The following is a 15078-nucleotide window of genomic DNA, read 5'->3' as shown; positions in this document are numbered from 1 at the left end:
TTTTGTGACTGTAATTTCGGACTGGCTAGAAGTCAGAAGTTACGTCACAAGCTCTCAATACAACTCTATGAGAGCCAGAACAAGGCCAGAACGAGGCTCTCATAGAGATATATTGAGTTGTGACTTCTAGCGCTCCATGAAACACTTTAGCTCCCATCAGGACATAAATCGCTAGAGATTAACAGTAGTGGAGGTGATAGAAGATGAAGCCCAGGAATGTGAGCATTATACAGAGGGCATAGGACTTAGTTGCAGGAAGGGAAGTATAAGACATGGGTCTGGGGACTTAGTTGCAAAGCACCACTCTAGTGATGCAATAAAAAAAAACTCTTGAGTGCTACTTTAAGCATGAGCACTCTTTATACAATAGTATATTTAGCACTGAAAACTACAAATAACACTTTATTATATTGTCCTGCTATGGAACAGTACTTTTTCTATTAGTCCCTTTAGGTCACTTGACCAACTTTGCACCAACAGAGAAGAAGTGAAGGATGACTTGCAGACTGGGATGAGATATTTACTATGAATGATGTAATTTTGGATTATAAGTGGACATGAGTTGTTCTTAATGAATAAACCCAATTTGTAAATAGCAACATACAATTATCTACTGACTATGGAGGTCCTGAGAGCTGAGCCCCCACCCCAACAGCCTATACTTTGGATAGCCTATTAAAGGAGTTTTGTCTTGGAAAAGGCCTTTAGGAAGTCACACACCTTTGCAACAACGCTAACATTTTTATGTTGTTTTCTCTTTATTAATAATGAAATTAACATCCTACCTATCATAATTGTTAGAGCTATATTTTGTATGATTGCTTCTATTTTGTTCAACCTTTACTTGAAACAGCATTACATTTAAACATTGTAGACAAACTTTTCTTCATATCGCTGTTCCTTAAGGTGTAAATCATTGGATTTAGCATAGGAATTAAAAAAGAGTATATAACAGACAGAAACTTATTGAAATCAAAGGAGTCAATAGCCTGAGGTCTTGCATACATAAATATAGTTGTACCAAAAAATAAAACTACCACTGTCAAATGGGAAGCACAGGTGGAGAAGGCTTTTTTCCAGCTTTTATCAGAAGGAATATTTTTTATAGTGGATATTATATAGACATAAGATATTATTATGAGAATTAATGAGCTAATCAACACTAACAAAGCAGTGATGAAATCAACTATCTCTACAATGGAAATGTCATTGCAGGAGAGGTGAATGACTGGTGAAATATCACATAAGTAATGGTTAATTATATTGGATCCACAAAAGTTAAGCTGTGTTATCAAACCTATAGAGAATGAGCAGGCCAGGAATCCTAAAAACAGACTACCCAAAGTAAGGATCCAGCACATCTGGCTAGTCATAATACTGTTATAGAGTAAAGGGTTACAAATGGCAAGATACCTGTCGTAGGCCATGGCAGCCAACAAGAAGCATTCAGAACACCCAATAGAAAGAAATAAGTATAACTGCAACATACAATCATATAGAGATAAAATCATATTATGGTCTGTTGAAAGGCCACTTAACATTTTTGGAACAGTAACAGAGACATAAACTGTTTCCAACCATGATAACTTGCTAAGAAAAAAGTACATGGGCTTGTGAAGTTTTGGATCCCACATAGAAATAGCAATGATTGCCGCATTTTCCAAAATGGTAAATATATAGGCAATAGAAAATATTACTGCAAGTAGAGTTTTAACCAATGGAGTCGCTTGGAAGCCAAGCAAAATAAAATGTGTTTCATTTACGCTACTGATATGTTCAATGGAGAGCATGCTGAGCCTGTGTAGTGTAAAAAGAACACATGGGCTTCATTGGTGCTTTAATGCCTCTTACTGTATAGAGTGACGTTTTATATTTATAGATTAAGTTCTCAATGGGTTTTATATTTTCAGCAAATTTCTTTTTTCTTGATGATCATATTTTAAATGGTTCAAAGCTAATGTCATAAAACCAAAAAAAATCACAGTTACCAATGACTATGCCAATGAAGTCTTATTGACTTTATGTATGTACAAAGCACACCAGCTTCTTGAGTTTGGATCTTCCATTTACTTCAGACAAATAATCAAACACTGAAGGGCTGACAAGCAGGTGCTCACAATGGCAGCTTTCAGAAACCATTACGGAGGGGGCACAATTCTATAATGCCAAGTTTTTTTCATGAATGAGAGGATTATTAATTTGGGCACTGACTGTAGTTATGAATCCATGAGCGATTGATGCTTTAATATTGTATTATATCTAGAGGTGTACCTGCGAGGGAGCTGGTGTGATATGCATCCTCTGTTTTCAATGCCAGGCAGACACCAATACACAACTAAAGACCAAGAAAAGAGGTGAAAGCTTTGCTCCAGGGTAAGACTAATTAGAACTTTGAAAATTGCTTATGTTGAGTTAAACTTTCCAAAATAACCAATATTAGTCTATGGTCTCATCATTCATCATAAAAAAAACGATAGGAATTAAAAGTGAAGATTGAAATCAAAAACTAAAAATCCAGCAAACATAAATAAAATCTGAATTTGCCAAGAAGAAGAATATGAAATCCTCGATAAAAACCAGAAATAAAGTGGCAAATATCAATGTTGTTATATGGCTTCAGCATAATGATTCTTCAGTTCTTCATCTTTAGTCACTTGGCTTACTATGTATAGTAGCATAACTTGCGCTTTTCTCGTTTTCTGGAACATCACATTAAAAATGTTCTTCATAGTAGAATGATCATGGGCTAGATGCTAATCTAAGCTTATTGGCTACTAAACTGAATGAAAAGAATATTCCATATAAATAGCATAGAAATGTATCAAGTTGTGTAAAAATGACCTTTGTTTCTTTTGTCATGTATTAGTCTTTGTTCATCTTGAGCATTTGTAAAATTAAGTCTATCCTTTGCATAGTACCATCTGTGAATATTAGTAGCACACGGTTTGGTCACCACTGTTTATATTAACTTATTATCTCTACCTGTATATAATTCATCTCATATAGCTGCACAGAATCCAAATCTCTGTACTCCAGACATTAAAGTGCCCTCGGAGATTTTCACCAGTTGACTCTAAGCTATTTTGGGGGCATACACATTGGAATATTCACAGCTTTCAAGTGTGTTCAATTTTTATAATCGACAACATCAAAAGTTCTAAAATGGTAGATAACATTTTCACACTATTTCGCAGAACTCCAATTTTGAACAAATTTTCACAGTTTTAATAAGTTTGTAAACATTTCCTTTACTTATCTTGTACGGATTTTTCACTGTATAAAAGTGTATTTTTAAAGTGACCCTCCACCCTGGCACTGATAAGTGACTATATATTTTACATGTATAGTCACCCTATCTGGCGCCCTCTATTTGCCCCTCACAGTCTTGCTCAGGTCAACGTTCCTTTACAGCTGCTTCCAAAATAGCTAGCATTGGGGTATGGTGAGTGCAGTAAGTATGAGGGGCTGCTGATAAGTCTTTGGTTTTGTAATCTTTTTTTGTTTCTATGGTAACGAATGTTACATCATATGAAAGCCTTATGTGTCTAATATATATTTTCAAAATTTTGTGTTTGTTGCTTATGGCAACAGTGTTCTACGCACGTGGGAAAACAAAATGGCGGAGTCTAATGCGATATTCGCAGCAACTGAGAGTGATAAAATTCTTCTTTCTGCAAGGAAAGTCCGGAAAGGATACTCATGGTGATATGTCACAGACATTGGGGATCAATGCCCTTCATATTCCACAGTTAAGAACTGGGAAACTAGGAAAAAAAATTTACAGTTAAGAACTGGATTGCCAAATATAAAACAGGCCACTTCATCACCAATGATGAGGAACGTCCTGGGCGACCAAGAGTGGTTGTTGTTCCGGAGATCGTCGATGCCGTGCACAACCTCATACTGGAGAATCGACGAATTTAAGCTGAAGCAATAGCAGACATCATGGGGATTTCCCGTGAACGTGTTTGCATCATTATCCATGAACATTTGGGCGTGAGGAAGCTATCTGCAAAGTGGTTCCCCAAATGTATGACAACAGATCAGAGAAGCATGCGAGTGAAAACGTCCCGGTCCATTTGTCAGCATTTCCGGACTGATAAGTACTTCCTGGATCGACTGGTCACTATGAATGAGATCTGGATTTATTTGTATGACCCTGAAAATAAGGAGCAGTAAAAAGAGTGGAGGCACAGTGGTTCTCCTAATTCAAAGAAGTTCAAGGTGCAAAAATCAACCACTAAGGTGATGTTATCTGTGTTCTGGGATAAGGAGGGTATGCTGCTAGTGGACTACCTTCAAAAGGGATCCACAATCAATGCAATGTATTAAATTGAACTTTTGGACCAATTGAAGGCAGCTCTGAAGGTAAAAAGGTGGGCAAGCTGTTCAAAGCACAAGCAATCACAGCAAAACAGGCAGGCAGAACTGGCAGGCAGAACTGGCTTCCAGCTGGTTGACTATCCACCGTATTTACTAGACCTATCTCTCTCCGACTATCATCTGTTTCCAAACCTGAAGAAACACCACAAGGATACCAAATTTCACACCATTTCTGATGCCATGGCTGCTACGGATGCCTGGTTTGAGGTACAACCGAAATCCTTCTTTTTGCTAGGCTTACAGAACTTGAAATATCGATGTAAGTAGTATGTTGACATCAGTGGAGAGTATGTGGAATATATGTAAAGTTTCGTCATCCTATCTCATTTCTTTCTGGGTAAAACCAAAGACTTATAAGCAGCCCCTCGTATATACCCTATATGGTACTTAATAATATTCTTGTTAGATCATGATTGTGGGTTAGTGTTAGCCGAAATGCTTTGACTTTGTAATTTTTTTGTACACCCCTGTGTGTTTTTATGGATTTTTTGATTGCTGAGAATGTATATGGATTTTTAAAAGAAAAATAAATGTGAAGTTTTATTTTCATCCATGTGGTCAAGTGCTTTCTCAAGTGCTTCTACAGTTTGTTTTCCTTCTGTGGTACACCATATCCAAGTGTGATCTGTGCAGAGATTGACACCGAGAGAAGGGAGAGAACGGTGAATTGACATAGTTGTGTGTGCTATTGTATATACTATATATCTATATCTCACCTACATTATCTATCCCACAGTTTTGGTATCCAACAGAGTGCACTAGGTAAAGTGACTATACATATGGCTGTCACTTTTCAGTCCCAGAGTTTAGGGATACTTTTAACCCTTCACCCCCGGGTGATTTGCCATTTTATGTTTTTGTTTTTTCCTCTTCAAAAACCATAACTTTTTTATTTTTCCCTCAATATAGCCATACGAGGGCTTTTTTTTGTGGGACAAGTTGAACTTTGGAATTAGATCATTCATTCTACCAAATATTACACAGGGTAAAGGGGAAAAAAATCCAAGTGTGGTAAAGTTGCAAAAAAGTGCAATTCCGCTATTATTATTTTTTTTTTACTTACCGTGTTCACTATATGGTAAAACTGACCTGGTAATATGATTTCCCACATAGGTATGAGTTTGTAGATACCAAACATGTATGTACCGCCCCAGCGTCAGCAGCAAAGACTGCTCGGATCCAGATCGACGTTGGCTCGAGAAGTCTCCGGACCCGGGAGGGGTCGCACAGTCACTCGAAATAAAAGGGGGGTATTTACAGGGGGTGTTACGGTTGCTGCGAGCACTGGAGACTATGTCCAGATTTCTTGCTACTGCACATGTGCGAGCGCTGGAGACTAAGTCCAGATTTCTTGCTACTGCACATGTGCGAGCGCTGGAGACTAAGTCCAGATTTCTTGCTACTGCACATGTGCGAGCGCCGGAGACTAAGTCCTATCTTGGAGCCATTGCACATGTGCGGGTGACATCATCGCTGACACGAGGTCACATGTCTCTGACACCTTCTATGCCGATTGGTCGCTGGTCATGTGCTTGTGATGCCTTGCTCGGTGATAGGCCAGCATGACGTCACTCCTGTCGTTCTGGCAGCGGATTGGCTCTGGTGTCCTCCATCTTGGATGAGGCACAGAGTCTATATAAGACCCTGACACACGCCGCATGGCGCTCAGTCCTCTTGGTTCATGCATAAGAGTAGACGCTCTGTGCGCGTTCCTCTAGGCATTCCTCTGTCTATGCTAGGTGAGCGCTACCGGCAGGGTAGCGTTCTTATACCTTACAGCTTCGGCTGCTGTCCGTATCCTTACCTCTTAGGGGAGCGGACATAGGCAGGTGCCTGAGGCACATGGTCTGGCTGGGCCTTGTGGTTTGACTCGTAGGTGGACGTTGCCGCTAGGGTAACGTTCCTTATACTGCGTCTGGCAGTTGTTCGTATCCTCGCACACTAGGGGAGCGAACAGAGGTAGGAGCTTTGTGCGGCTTACGCTGCTGTTCGTCTCTTTTGCACCACTAGAAGAGCGGACCTAGGCAGGTGCCATATCTAGTGGTTCGTGTCCTCGCACACTAGTGGAGCGAACGCAGGTAGGAGCTTTGTGCGGCTTACGCTGCTGTTCGTCTCTTTTGCACCACTAGAAGAGCGGACCTAGGTAGGTGCCATTTCGCACGCATTGCCTTTGTCTCTGGGATTATTAACAGAGATCATTCCACACACCCTCCAAGTAAGGGAGGAATTGCTTTACTTACTTATTATATCCTTCTGTGAGTTAACAGAGGTATTGCACTCTGCCATAGTCTGCAGCAGAGTCTTTGCACGGTGGACCCTGACTGTCTGATACTCCTTTAAGTTATTATCAGACAGCCCCCCGTAACATTAGGACTGAGCCAAGGGTCTGGCAGTTATGGCAGAATATCAGCAATTACACCGTTACATACAAGTACTTGAGTCACGGCTCAAGAGTATAGAGGATAAACCTCAGACCATGGTGACATCTGCACATGATCCTCGACTTGCTCTGCCAAACAGATATTCTGGCGATACCAGATCATGTCGTGGTTTCATTAGTCAGTGTCAGATACACCTAGAGGTCAACTCTTCTCGCTTCTCTACGGAGAGGTCCAGAGTAGGCTTTATCATCTCCTTACTTCAGGACAAAGCCTTAGAATGGGCGACTTCCCTATGGGAGCACTCTGATGTGGTTACTCTGAGACATCAAGACTTTCTTGATGCTCTTAAGGCGGTATTCATGGGTCCGCAGGTTACCCATGATGCGGCCCTGAGACTGTTAGATCTATCTCAGGGTTCGTTATCCACTAGTTCTTATGCCATTGCTTTTAGAACTCTGGTGGCAGAACTAGATTGGCCAGAGAAGGTGTTGATTCCTATCTTCTGGAGAGGGTTGGCAGGCTATGTCAAGGATGCTCTTGCTACTCGTGAGGTCCCTGCTTCTCTGGAGGACTTGACCACAGTAGCAACGAGGATCGATGTACGCCATAAGGAACGTAGACTCGAGGTCTCTTCCTCACGCCCTAAGCATCGGCCTATTCCAATTGTTGAGGGTCCACTACCATCTTCCTCAGCATCTGAAACATCTCCCACTCCTATGGAGTTAGGTCATACGTTCTCCAGACTACGCAAGTCTGGTCCTCCTATATGTTACGTATGTCGTCAGGCTGGGCACTATGCCAACAAGTGTCCTAGTCGTCAGGGAAACTCCCTGGCCTAGTAACCATTAGAGGGGGGTTACTAGAGACGTCTTCTGCACCCTCTAAGTGTTGTATCCCAGGTCAGCTCTCGTTATCTGAGAATACATGGCCTATTATGGCTTTTGTGGATTCCGGAGCTGACGGGACTTTTGTGTCCTCAGGATTTGTAAAGGGACACAATATTCCCTCTATCATGTTAGAGGCGCCTATTCCTGTCCGTGTTGTTAATGGAACTATGTTGTCTGACTCCATTACATTGAGGACAGTTCCCTTGCGCCTTTCCCTGTCTCAGGGTCACATAGAGGAGATTTCTTTTCTTGTTTTGCCTGAGGGTATAGACGACGTCCTTCTGGGTCTCCCATGGCTTCGGACTCATGCTCCTCACATTGACTGGGAGTCTGACAGCATTATTAGTTGGGGTTCGAAATGTCAGTCCCGATGTCTTCCCTTACCACCTAAGGTCATTGCGGTTGCATCTACTGATCTCTCTCCCATACCTACACCCTATCTGGATTTCACTGACGTGTTCTCCAAACAGGGTGCTGACGTTCTTCCACCCCATAGGCCGTTTGACTGTGCCATAGACCTTATCCCAGGTTCGGTTCCACCTAAAGGCAGGGTTTACCCCCTGTCGATACCTGAGTCGGAGGCCATGTCGACCTATATAAGAGAGAGTTTAGAGAAGGGGTTCATTCGTAAGTCTGTCTCTCCCGCGGGAGCTGGGTTTTTCTTTGTTCGGAAGAAAGAGGGTGATTTGCGTCCCTGCATAGATTACAGGGGTCTCAACGCAATCACAATAAAGAACAAATACCCATTACCTTTAATTTCGGAGCTCTTTGACAGACTGAGAGGAGCTCAAGTTTTTACGAAGTTGGATCTGCGGGGTGCGTATAACTTGGTACGAATTCGAAAGGGTGACGAATGGAAGACCGCTTTTAACACCCGAGACGGTCACTATGAATACCTCGTCATGCCTTTTGGGTTATGTAATGCACCCGCAGTATTTCAGGACTTCGTAAACGATGTGTTCAGGGATTTACTGTTATACTCAGTAGTGGTGTATCTGGACGACATCCTGATTTTTTCTCCTGATCTGGAGACTCATCGTCAGGATGTCGTTCGTGTCCTTTCCCGTTTAAGGGAGCACTCATTGTTTGCTAAACTCGAGAAATGTGTATTCGAGCAGTCCTCATTGCCTTTTTTGGGTTACATTATCTCACAAGAGGGCCTGGCTATGGATCCTGCGAAGCTCTCTGCTGTCCTGCAATGGTCCGAACCTCATTTCTTGAAGGCGGTGCAACGCTTCTTAGGATTCATAAATTATTACAGGCAGTTCATACCCCATTTTTCTACTTTGGTGGCCCCTTTGGTGGCCTTGACTAAGAAAGGTGCTAATCCCAAAGCCTGGTCTACTGAGACATCTCAGGCTTTTGAGGCAGTAAAAAGACACTTTTCAACTGCACCCGTTCTTCAAAGACCCGATGAGAGTAAGCCCTTCCTCTTAGAGGTTGATGCCTCTTCAGTGGGTGCTGGTGCGGTCTTGTATCAAAAGAACGGTGCAGGTAGAAAAAGGCCGTGTTTCTTCTTTGCGAAAACCTTTTCACCGGCAGAGAGAAACTATACCATTGGGGATAGGGAACTGCTCGCCTTGAGATTAGCCTTGGAGGAGTGGCGTCACTTGTTGGAAGGAGCGAAACATCCTATCCAGGTCTATACAGACCATAAGAATCTGACGTACTTACAAACCGCTCAGCGTCTGAATCCTCGCCAAGCCCGCTGGTCCTTGTTTTTCTCCCGCTTTCACTTCTCCATCAACTATCTGTCTGGGAGTAAGAATAACAAGGCAGACGCCCTGTCTCGCTCTATGCTTTCTACCCAGGAAGAGATTGACGAACCTCGTCTTATCCTTCCCTCCAGGGTTTTTCATACGCTCTCCCCTGTGACGTTAGACCAAATCCCACCGGGCAAGACCTTTGTTCCGCCTGATCGACAGAATGATATACTGTCATGGGCCCACACCTCAAAGGTGGGTGGGCATTTTGGTATTAGGCGGACACGAGAGTTACTGGAGAGGTTGTATTGGTGGCCACACTTAGCCAGCCACGTCAAGAGATATGTCGGTTCCTGCTACTCGTGTGCTCGCAACCGTCCATTACGGCAGAGACCGGCTGGGCTCTTGCATCCTTTACCAGTGCCAGATAGACCATGGGAGGTGGTAGGCATGGACTTTGTGGGTGATCTTCCATGTTCACAGGGACATAGATTTGTGTGGGTCATTACGGACCATTTCTCCCGGATGGTTCATCTCGTACCGTTATCGAGAATCCCATCTTCCAGGGTACTAGCCAAACTATTCCTCAAGCATGTCTTTAGGCTTCACGGGATGCCAGATCGTATCATTTGTGATAGAGGCCCGCAATTTACTTCCCGTTTCTGGCGAGATCTTTGTAGCCTTCTGCAAATTGAGTTGAATCTCTCTTCGGCATACCATCCGGTGACCAATGGTTTGGTTGAACGTACCAATCAATCTATGATTATATACCTTCGACACTTTGTTGCTGAGAACCACGATAACTGGTCCTCCCTCCTACCCTGGGCAGAATTTGCCCTTAACAATTCGCTGGCTGAGGCCACTGGGCAGACACCGTTCGTACTCAATAATGGGCAACACCCTAGGGTACCGGTACCGTTTCACGCTGCTGCACCTCCTCCTCTTGTGGCCGACTGGGCAACTAATGCCAGAGAGGTTTGGGATCGGACTCAAGAGTCGATCCAAGCAGCCTTGGACCGTATGAAGACGGTGTCCGATCGGTTTCGTCGACCGGCTCCTGTCTTTTCTCCAGGGGACTTTGTGTGGCTCTCTGCAAAACACGTGAGACTTAGAGTGAGCTCTGTCAAATTTGCTCCTCGCTTCCTGGGTCCTTATGAGGTTCTTCGACAGGTAAATCCTGTAGTCTACCAATTGAAGTTACCCGTCCATCTTAGGATTCATGACAAATTCCATGTTTCACTGCTAAAGCCGGCAATTTTACCTCACGCTCGTGAAGTGCACTTTCCTGCCTCTGATTCCTCTCGCTCTAGCTATGAGGTACGAGCCATAGTTGGTTCTAAGATGGTTAGAGGGCGCAGGTTCTTCTTGATAGATTGGGAGGGTTACGGCCCGGAACATCGCTCTTGGGAGCCTGAGGAGGCTGTCCATGCTCCCGACTTAGTTGCCGATTACCTGCGTCGCCGGGAGGGGGGCCCTTGAGGGGGAGGTACTGTGACGGTTGCTGCGAGCACTGGAGACTATGTCCAGATTTCTTGCTACTGCACATGTGCGAGCGCTGGAGACTAAGTCCAGATTTCTTGCTACTGCACATGTGCGAGCGCCGGAGACTAAGTCCTATCTTGGAGCCATTGCACATGTGCGGGTGACATCATCGCTGACACGAGGTCACATGTCTCTGACACCTTCTATGCCGATTAGTCGCTGGTCATGTGCTTGTGATGCCTTGCTCGGTGATAGGCCAGCATGACGTCACTCCTGTCGTTCTGGCAGCGGATTGGCTCTGGTGTCCTCCATCTTGGATGAGGCACAGAGTCTATATAAGACCCTGACACACGCCGCATGGCGCTCAGTCCTCTTGGTTCATGCATAAGAGTAGACGCTCTGTGCGCGTTCCTCTAGGCATTCCTCTGTCTATGCTAGGTGAGCGCTACCGGCAGGGTAGCGTTCTTATACCTTACAGCTTCGGCTGCTGTCCGTATCCTTACCTCTTAGGGGAGCGGACATAGGCAGGTGCCTGAGGCACATGGTCTGGCTGGGCCTTGTGGTTCGACTCGTAGGTGGACGTTGCCGCTAGGGTAACGTTCCTTATACTGCGTCTGGCAGTTGTCCGTATCCTCACACACTAGGGGAGCGAACAGAGGTAGGAGCTTTGTGCGGCTTACGCTGCTGTTCGTCTCTTTTGCACCACTAGAAGAGCGGACCTAGGCAGGTGCCATATCTAGTGGTTCGTGTCCTCGCACACTAGTGGAGCGAACGCAGGTAGGAGCTTTGTGCGGCTTACGCTGCTGTTCGTCTCTTTTGCACCACTAGAAGAGCGGACCTAGGTAGGTGCCATTTCGCACACATTGCCTTTGTCTCTGTGATTAGTAACAGAGATCATTCCACACACCCTCCAAGTAAGGGAGGAATTGCTTTACTTACTTATTATATCCTTCTGTGAGTCAACAGAGGTATTGCACTCTGCCATAGTCTGCAGCAGAGTCTTTGCACGGTGGACCCTGACTGTCTGATACTCCTTTAAGTTATTATCAGACAGCCCCCCGTAACAGGGGGTTTTGTGTTTAGAGTTCGTGACGCCACCCATGGTGTGTGGTAAGGTGGGATACCACCGCTGCTGTTGGGAGCGCCCGGTGGCGATGGGATGGCAGCTAGATGTTTAACCCCTCCGTGGGTAGGGGAATGCCCCGGGGCTCAGTGATGGTGTGTCGCACTAGGGATGTTGTTCCTCTTCAGGGACTCCACAGGGCTTCTTTAGTATGGCAACAGGTACTGTCAGTTTTGTATATGTGTCGTGATGCCACTCACGGTTTGCGGTCAGGGATGTGGATGACCACCACTGCAGATTCTACGAGCGTCTGGGGCTTCAGTCAGATGATGTAGCCTCCCGTGAGTGAGGCAGGCCCCAGGGGCTCGGGGAGCAGAGTAGCGGGTCCGGAATAACACAGGCTTAGTCCAAAAGTCTTTTTAACGGTTTTTAATCACCTTGATGTTGCTGTGAGCTGACCCGGGCGTTGATGTGATCAACCAGGTAAGAATCAGGGGCTCCTTTGGGCCAGTCTGAGGGTAACCAGTTAGCTCGCCTTCCTAGCACTTCTGTGTTCGGATCAACCCCTGACTTGAAGTACCATGGGGGTCTATCCAGTGAGTCGCAACTGCCTTTTCTCCCCTATGTTTGGCTCGTTTGCCAGCAGCGTGGACCAGGTGAGATGGCTTCAAGCTCTGTCTCCTTATGGGTCCCTGCGTTACTGCTGAGGCTTGGACTCTGTGTGGTTGGTGAGGTACCTTTAGTTCCCCTCACCAGCAGGTTTATCAGGTAGTTAAAACTGGAGTATGCTCTAGGGACCTGTTCCCCGTACGTGCCTAGTCACCAGGAGCACCTGTTTTCTCTGACTACCAGGTGACCATTTCCCCCGCCAACTGTCACTACACCGCGCAGGGTCTGACTAGTGGCCGCGCGCGTATCCCCTAGCAACTGCCGCTCACCACTACCAGACTGGCTCGCTCCACTTCTTTCCTGACAACCTCTGCACTTTAGCTCTCAGCCCCTCCACTACACCCCTTGATGAGAATTGAAGGCTAGCCCCCTCCAGAGACTACCCAAGGGTTCCATCTAAAGGTGTGGGAGACCTGGTTGCCTTGTGTCTGTGCGTACACACCTCGTTCTGGCCCTTAGGATTACCTGGAAGTACTGTCCCAGCATGGGTGCAGTACTCAGTGGTGCCAGACCGGGTCAGGAGCGCCACATTCCCCCTTGGATATCAACAGCACATCCTCGGACTGCAAAGACAAGGAACAAAATACAAGTTTTCCCACACAGGGGAGATATTTACGTGTAAACATACCAGGTATCATACCACCACCCACCACCCACGGGTCCTTAACCCAAGACACAAATACGGAGTGATCACCAGTCCTTTTGGTGACCTGGTCTTGTCCTGGTGGTGTAGGGTAGGCTCCATAAACAGGCATACCTGCTTCTTCTTTGTGTTGGAGAGCAGGCCTCATAAACAGGCATGCCCCCTTGGTGGTGCAGAGCCTTGCCCCTCAACAGGCAGACTCTGGGGTTGGTACCACTGGGGTAACTATGTACACTGCTAGAGTTTTTGGTTATAGCCAGTTCATAACCTATGGCCCATATAAAGTGCACATAACAAGGTGAAAGAATATTTGAAAAGTTCGCGCGCAAAAAGTCTTTGCGGGCACATTTTTTCTTAAACGTTACTTAACTTTTATAAAAACATTTTTAAATTAACTTTTTCTTTTTAACTAAATAGACTAGATTGACTAAACTATACATTTTCTATACCGTATTGGGAGCTGACCAAAGTTGCTGCGGTTTGACCTACGCAGTACTATTCCGTCACCTGTCTGAGGTCGTGCCCTCCCACCCGGTGTATGTGTCTCAATGTGAATGATGGGTGTACTAGGTGTTGATACTTGTGTATGGTCTTCTGAATTGGCTACACCCGGCTCTTCTAGGTTCTGAACAGGTTCTTCTTGCCCTCTAACTTCTTCGCTGGGTTGAGGGAAGGGGATCACTGGGATTACAATGTCTCCATTATATTGAGGCCAACTTGCAGGGAAATCACCAAGCATAGTGTGGATCATCTTCTCCCTTTGTTCTTTAACTGGCGAAGAGTTGGGGACTTCCTCAGGGGTTCTTAGCTGTTCAGGGCACCTCTTAAGGTGGTCTCTGGAAACCACAGCTGTTCTTTTTCCTCCATCTTTGCTGATGAGGCATGCCTTCTCATGGCTAAGTGTTGACGGTAACACGGTGTAGGGTTCTGCTTCCCAGTGATTGTCGAGTTTGTGATTTCTCCTCTTTCTCTTGAGGACCACTTCTCCAGGCATCAAAGGAGCAGCAGGTGCATTTTGATTGTAGCCTTTTTCTTGTCTCTCCCGCTGCTGGGTCAAGGTTTGCTCCACACATTCTTGTACTCTCTTGTACTTGGCCTGGCGGGTGGAATCCTAGTCGACACCTTGTAGAGGGTCTTCGAGAGTCTTAATTCCCATTTCCAGATCCACTGGCAATCTTCCAGGTCTGGCCCTCATCAGATATGCTGGTGTGCAGTTCGTGGAACTCATGGGGATATTGTTATACATGTCTACCAGGTCAGACAGCTTCTCTGGCCACTTGCATCTTTCTTTTAGTGGTAGAGTTTTCAGGAGGTCAAGAACAATGTGATTCATCTTCTCGCACATGCCATTGGTCTGAGGATGGTAAGGTGTGGTACGGATCTTCTTGCAGCCATAAAGGTTACAAAACTCCCGGAACACCTCAGCTTCAATTGCCGGGCCCTGGTAAGTGAGCACTTGGTCTGGGTAGCCATGTGGTCTGCAGAAATGGGCTTGGAAAGCTCTGGCTGCAGTCTGGCCTGTCAAGTCCTTGACTGATACTACCACCAGGAACCTGGAGTAATAATCAACCATGGTGAGGGCATAGGTGTAGTCTTGTCTGCTAGGCGCCAACTTTACATGGTCCAGGGCCACTTATTCCAGGGGTTGTTTGGTTTGGATCAGCTGGAGAGGTGCTCTCTGACTGTGATGGTCTTTTCTTCGAAGGTTGCAGGGGCCGCAGTCTCTACACCACTTCTCCAGGGCAGCTCTCATGCCCACCCAGTAGAATCTCACCCTGAGGAATGCCTCCAGCTTCTTCCAACCAAAGTGCCTGCGCCATTGTGAAAGGCTTCTAGCACCATTCGAGCATCCTTCTGTGGCACAATC

At 45.5% G+C, this 15078-nt stretch overlaps 1 protein-coding gene across 1 annotated transcript; it reads right to left on the bottom strand.

Annotated features, from left to right (window-relative positions):
* Positions 1-833: 833 nt before the first annotated feature.
* Positions 834-1790, bottom strand: LOC142246168 (olfactory receptor 6B1-like). The gene has a single exon (XM_075319234.1). It carries the CDS (start codon positions 1788-1790, stop codon positions 834-836), a length of 957 nt encoding a protein of 318 aa, XP_075175349.1.
* Positions 1791-15078: the final 13288 nt, after the last annotated feature.

This window comes from Anomaloglossus baeobatrachus, chromosome 1 (assembly GCF_048569485.1).
Source record: "Anomaloglossus baeobatrachus isolate aAnoBae1 chromosome 1, aAnoBae1.hap1, whole genome shotgun sequence".
Taxonomy (NCBI): Eukaryota; Metazoa; Chordata; class Amphibia; order Anura; family Aromobatidae; genus Anomaloglossus; species Anomaloglossus baeobatrachus.
The sequence above is the reverse complement of the archived record's forward strand: the minus strand, read 5'-3'. Positions and strand labels throughout refer to the sequence as shown.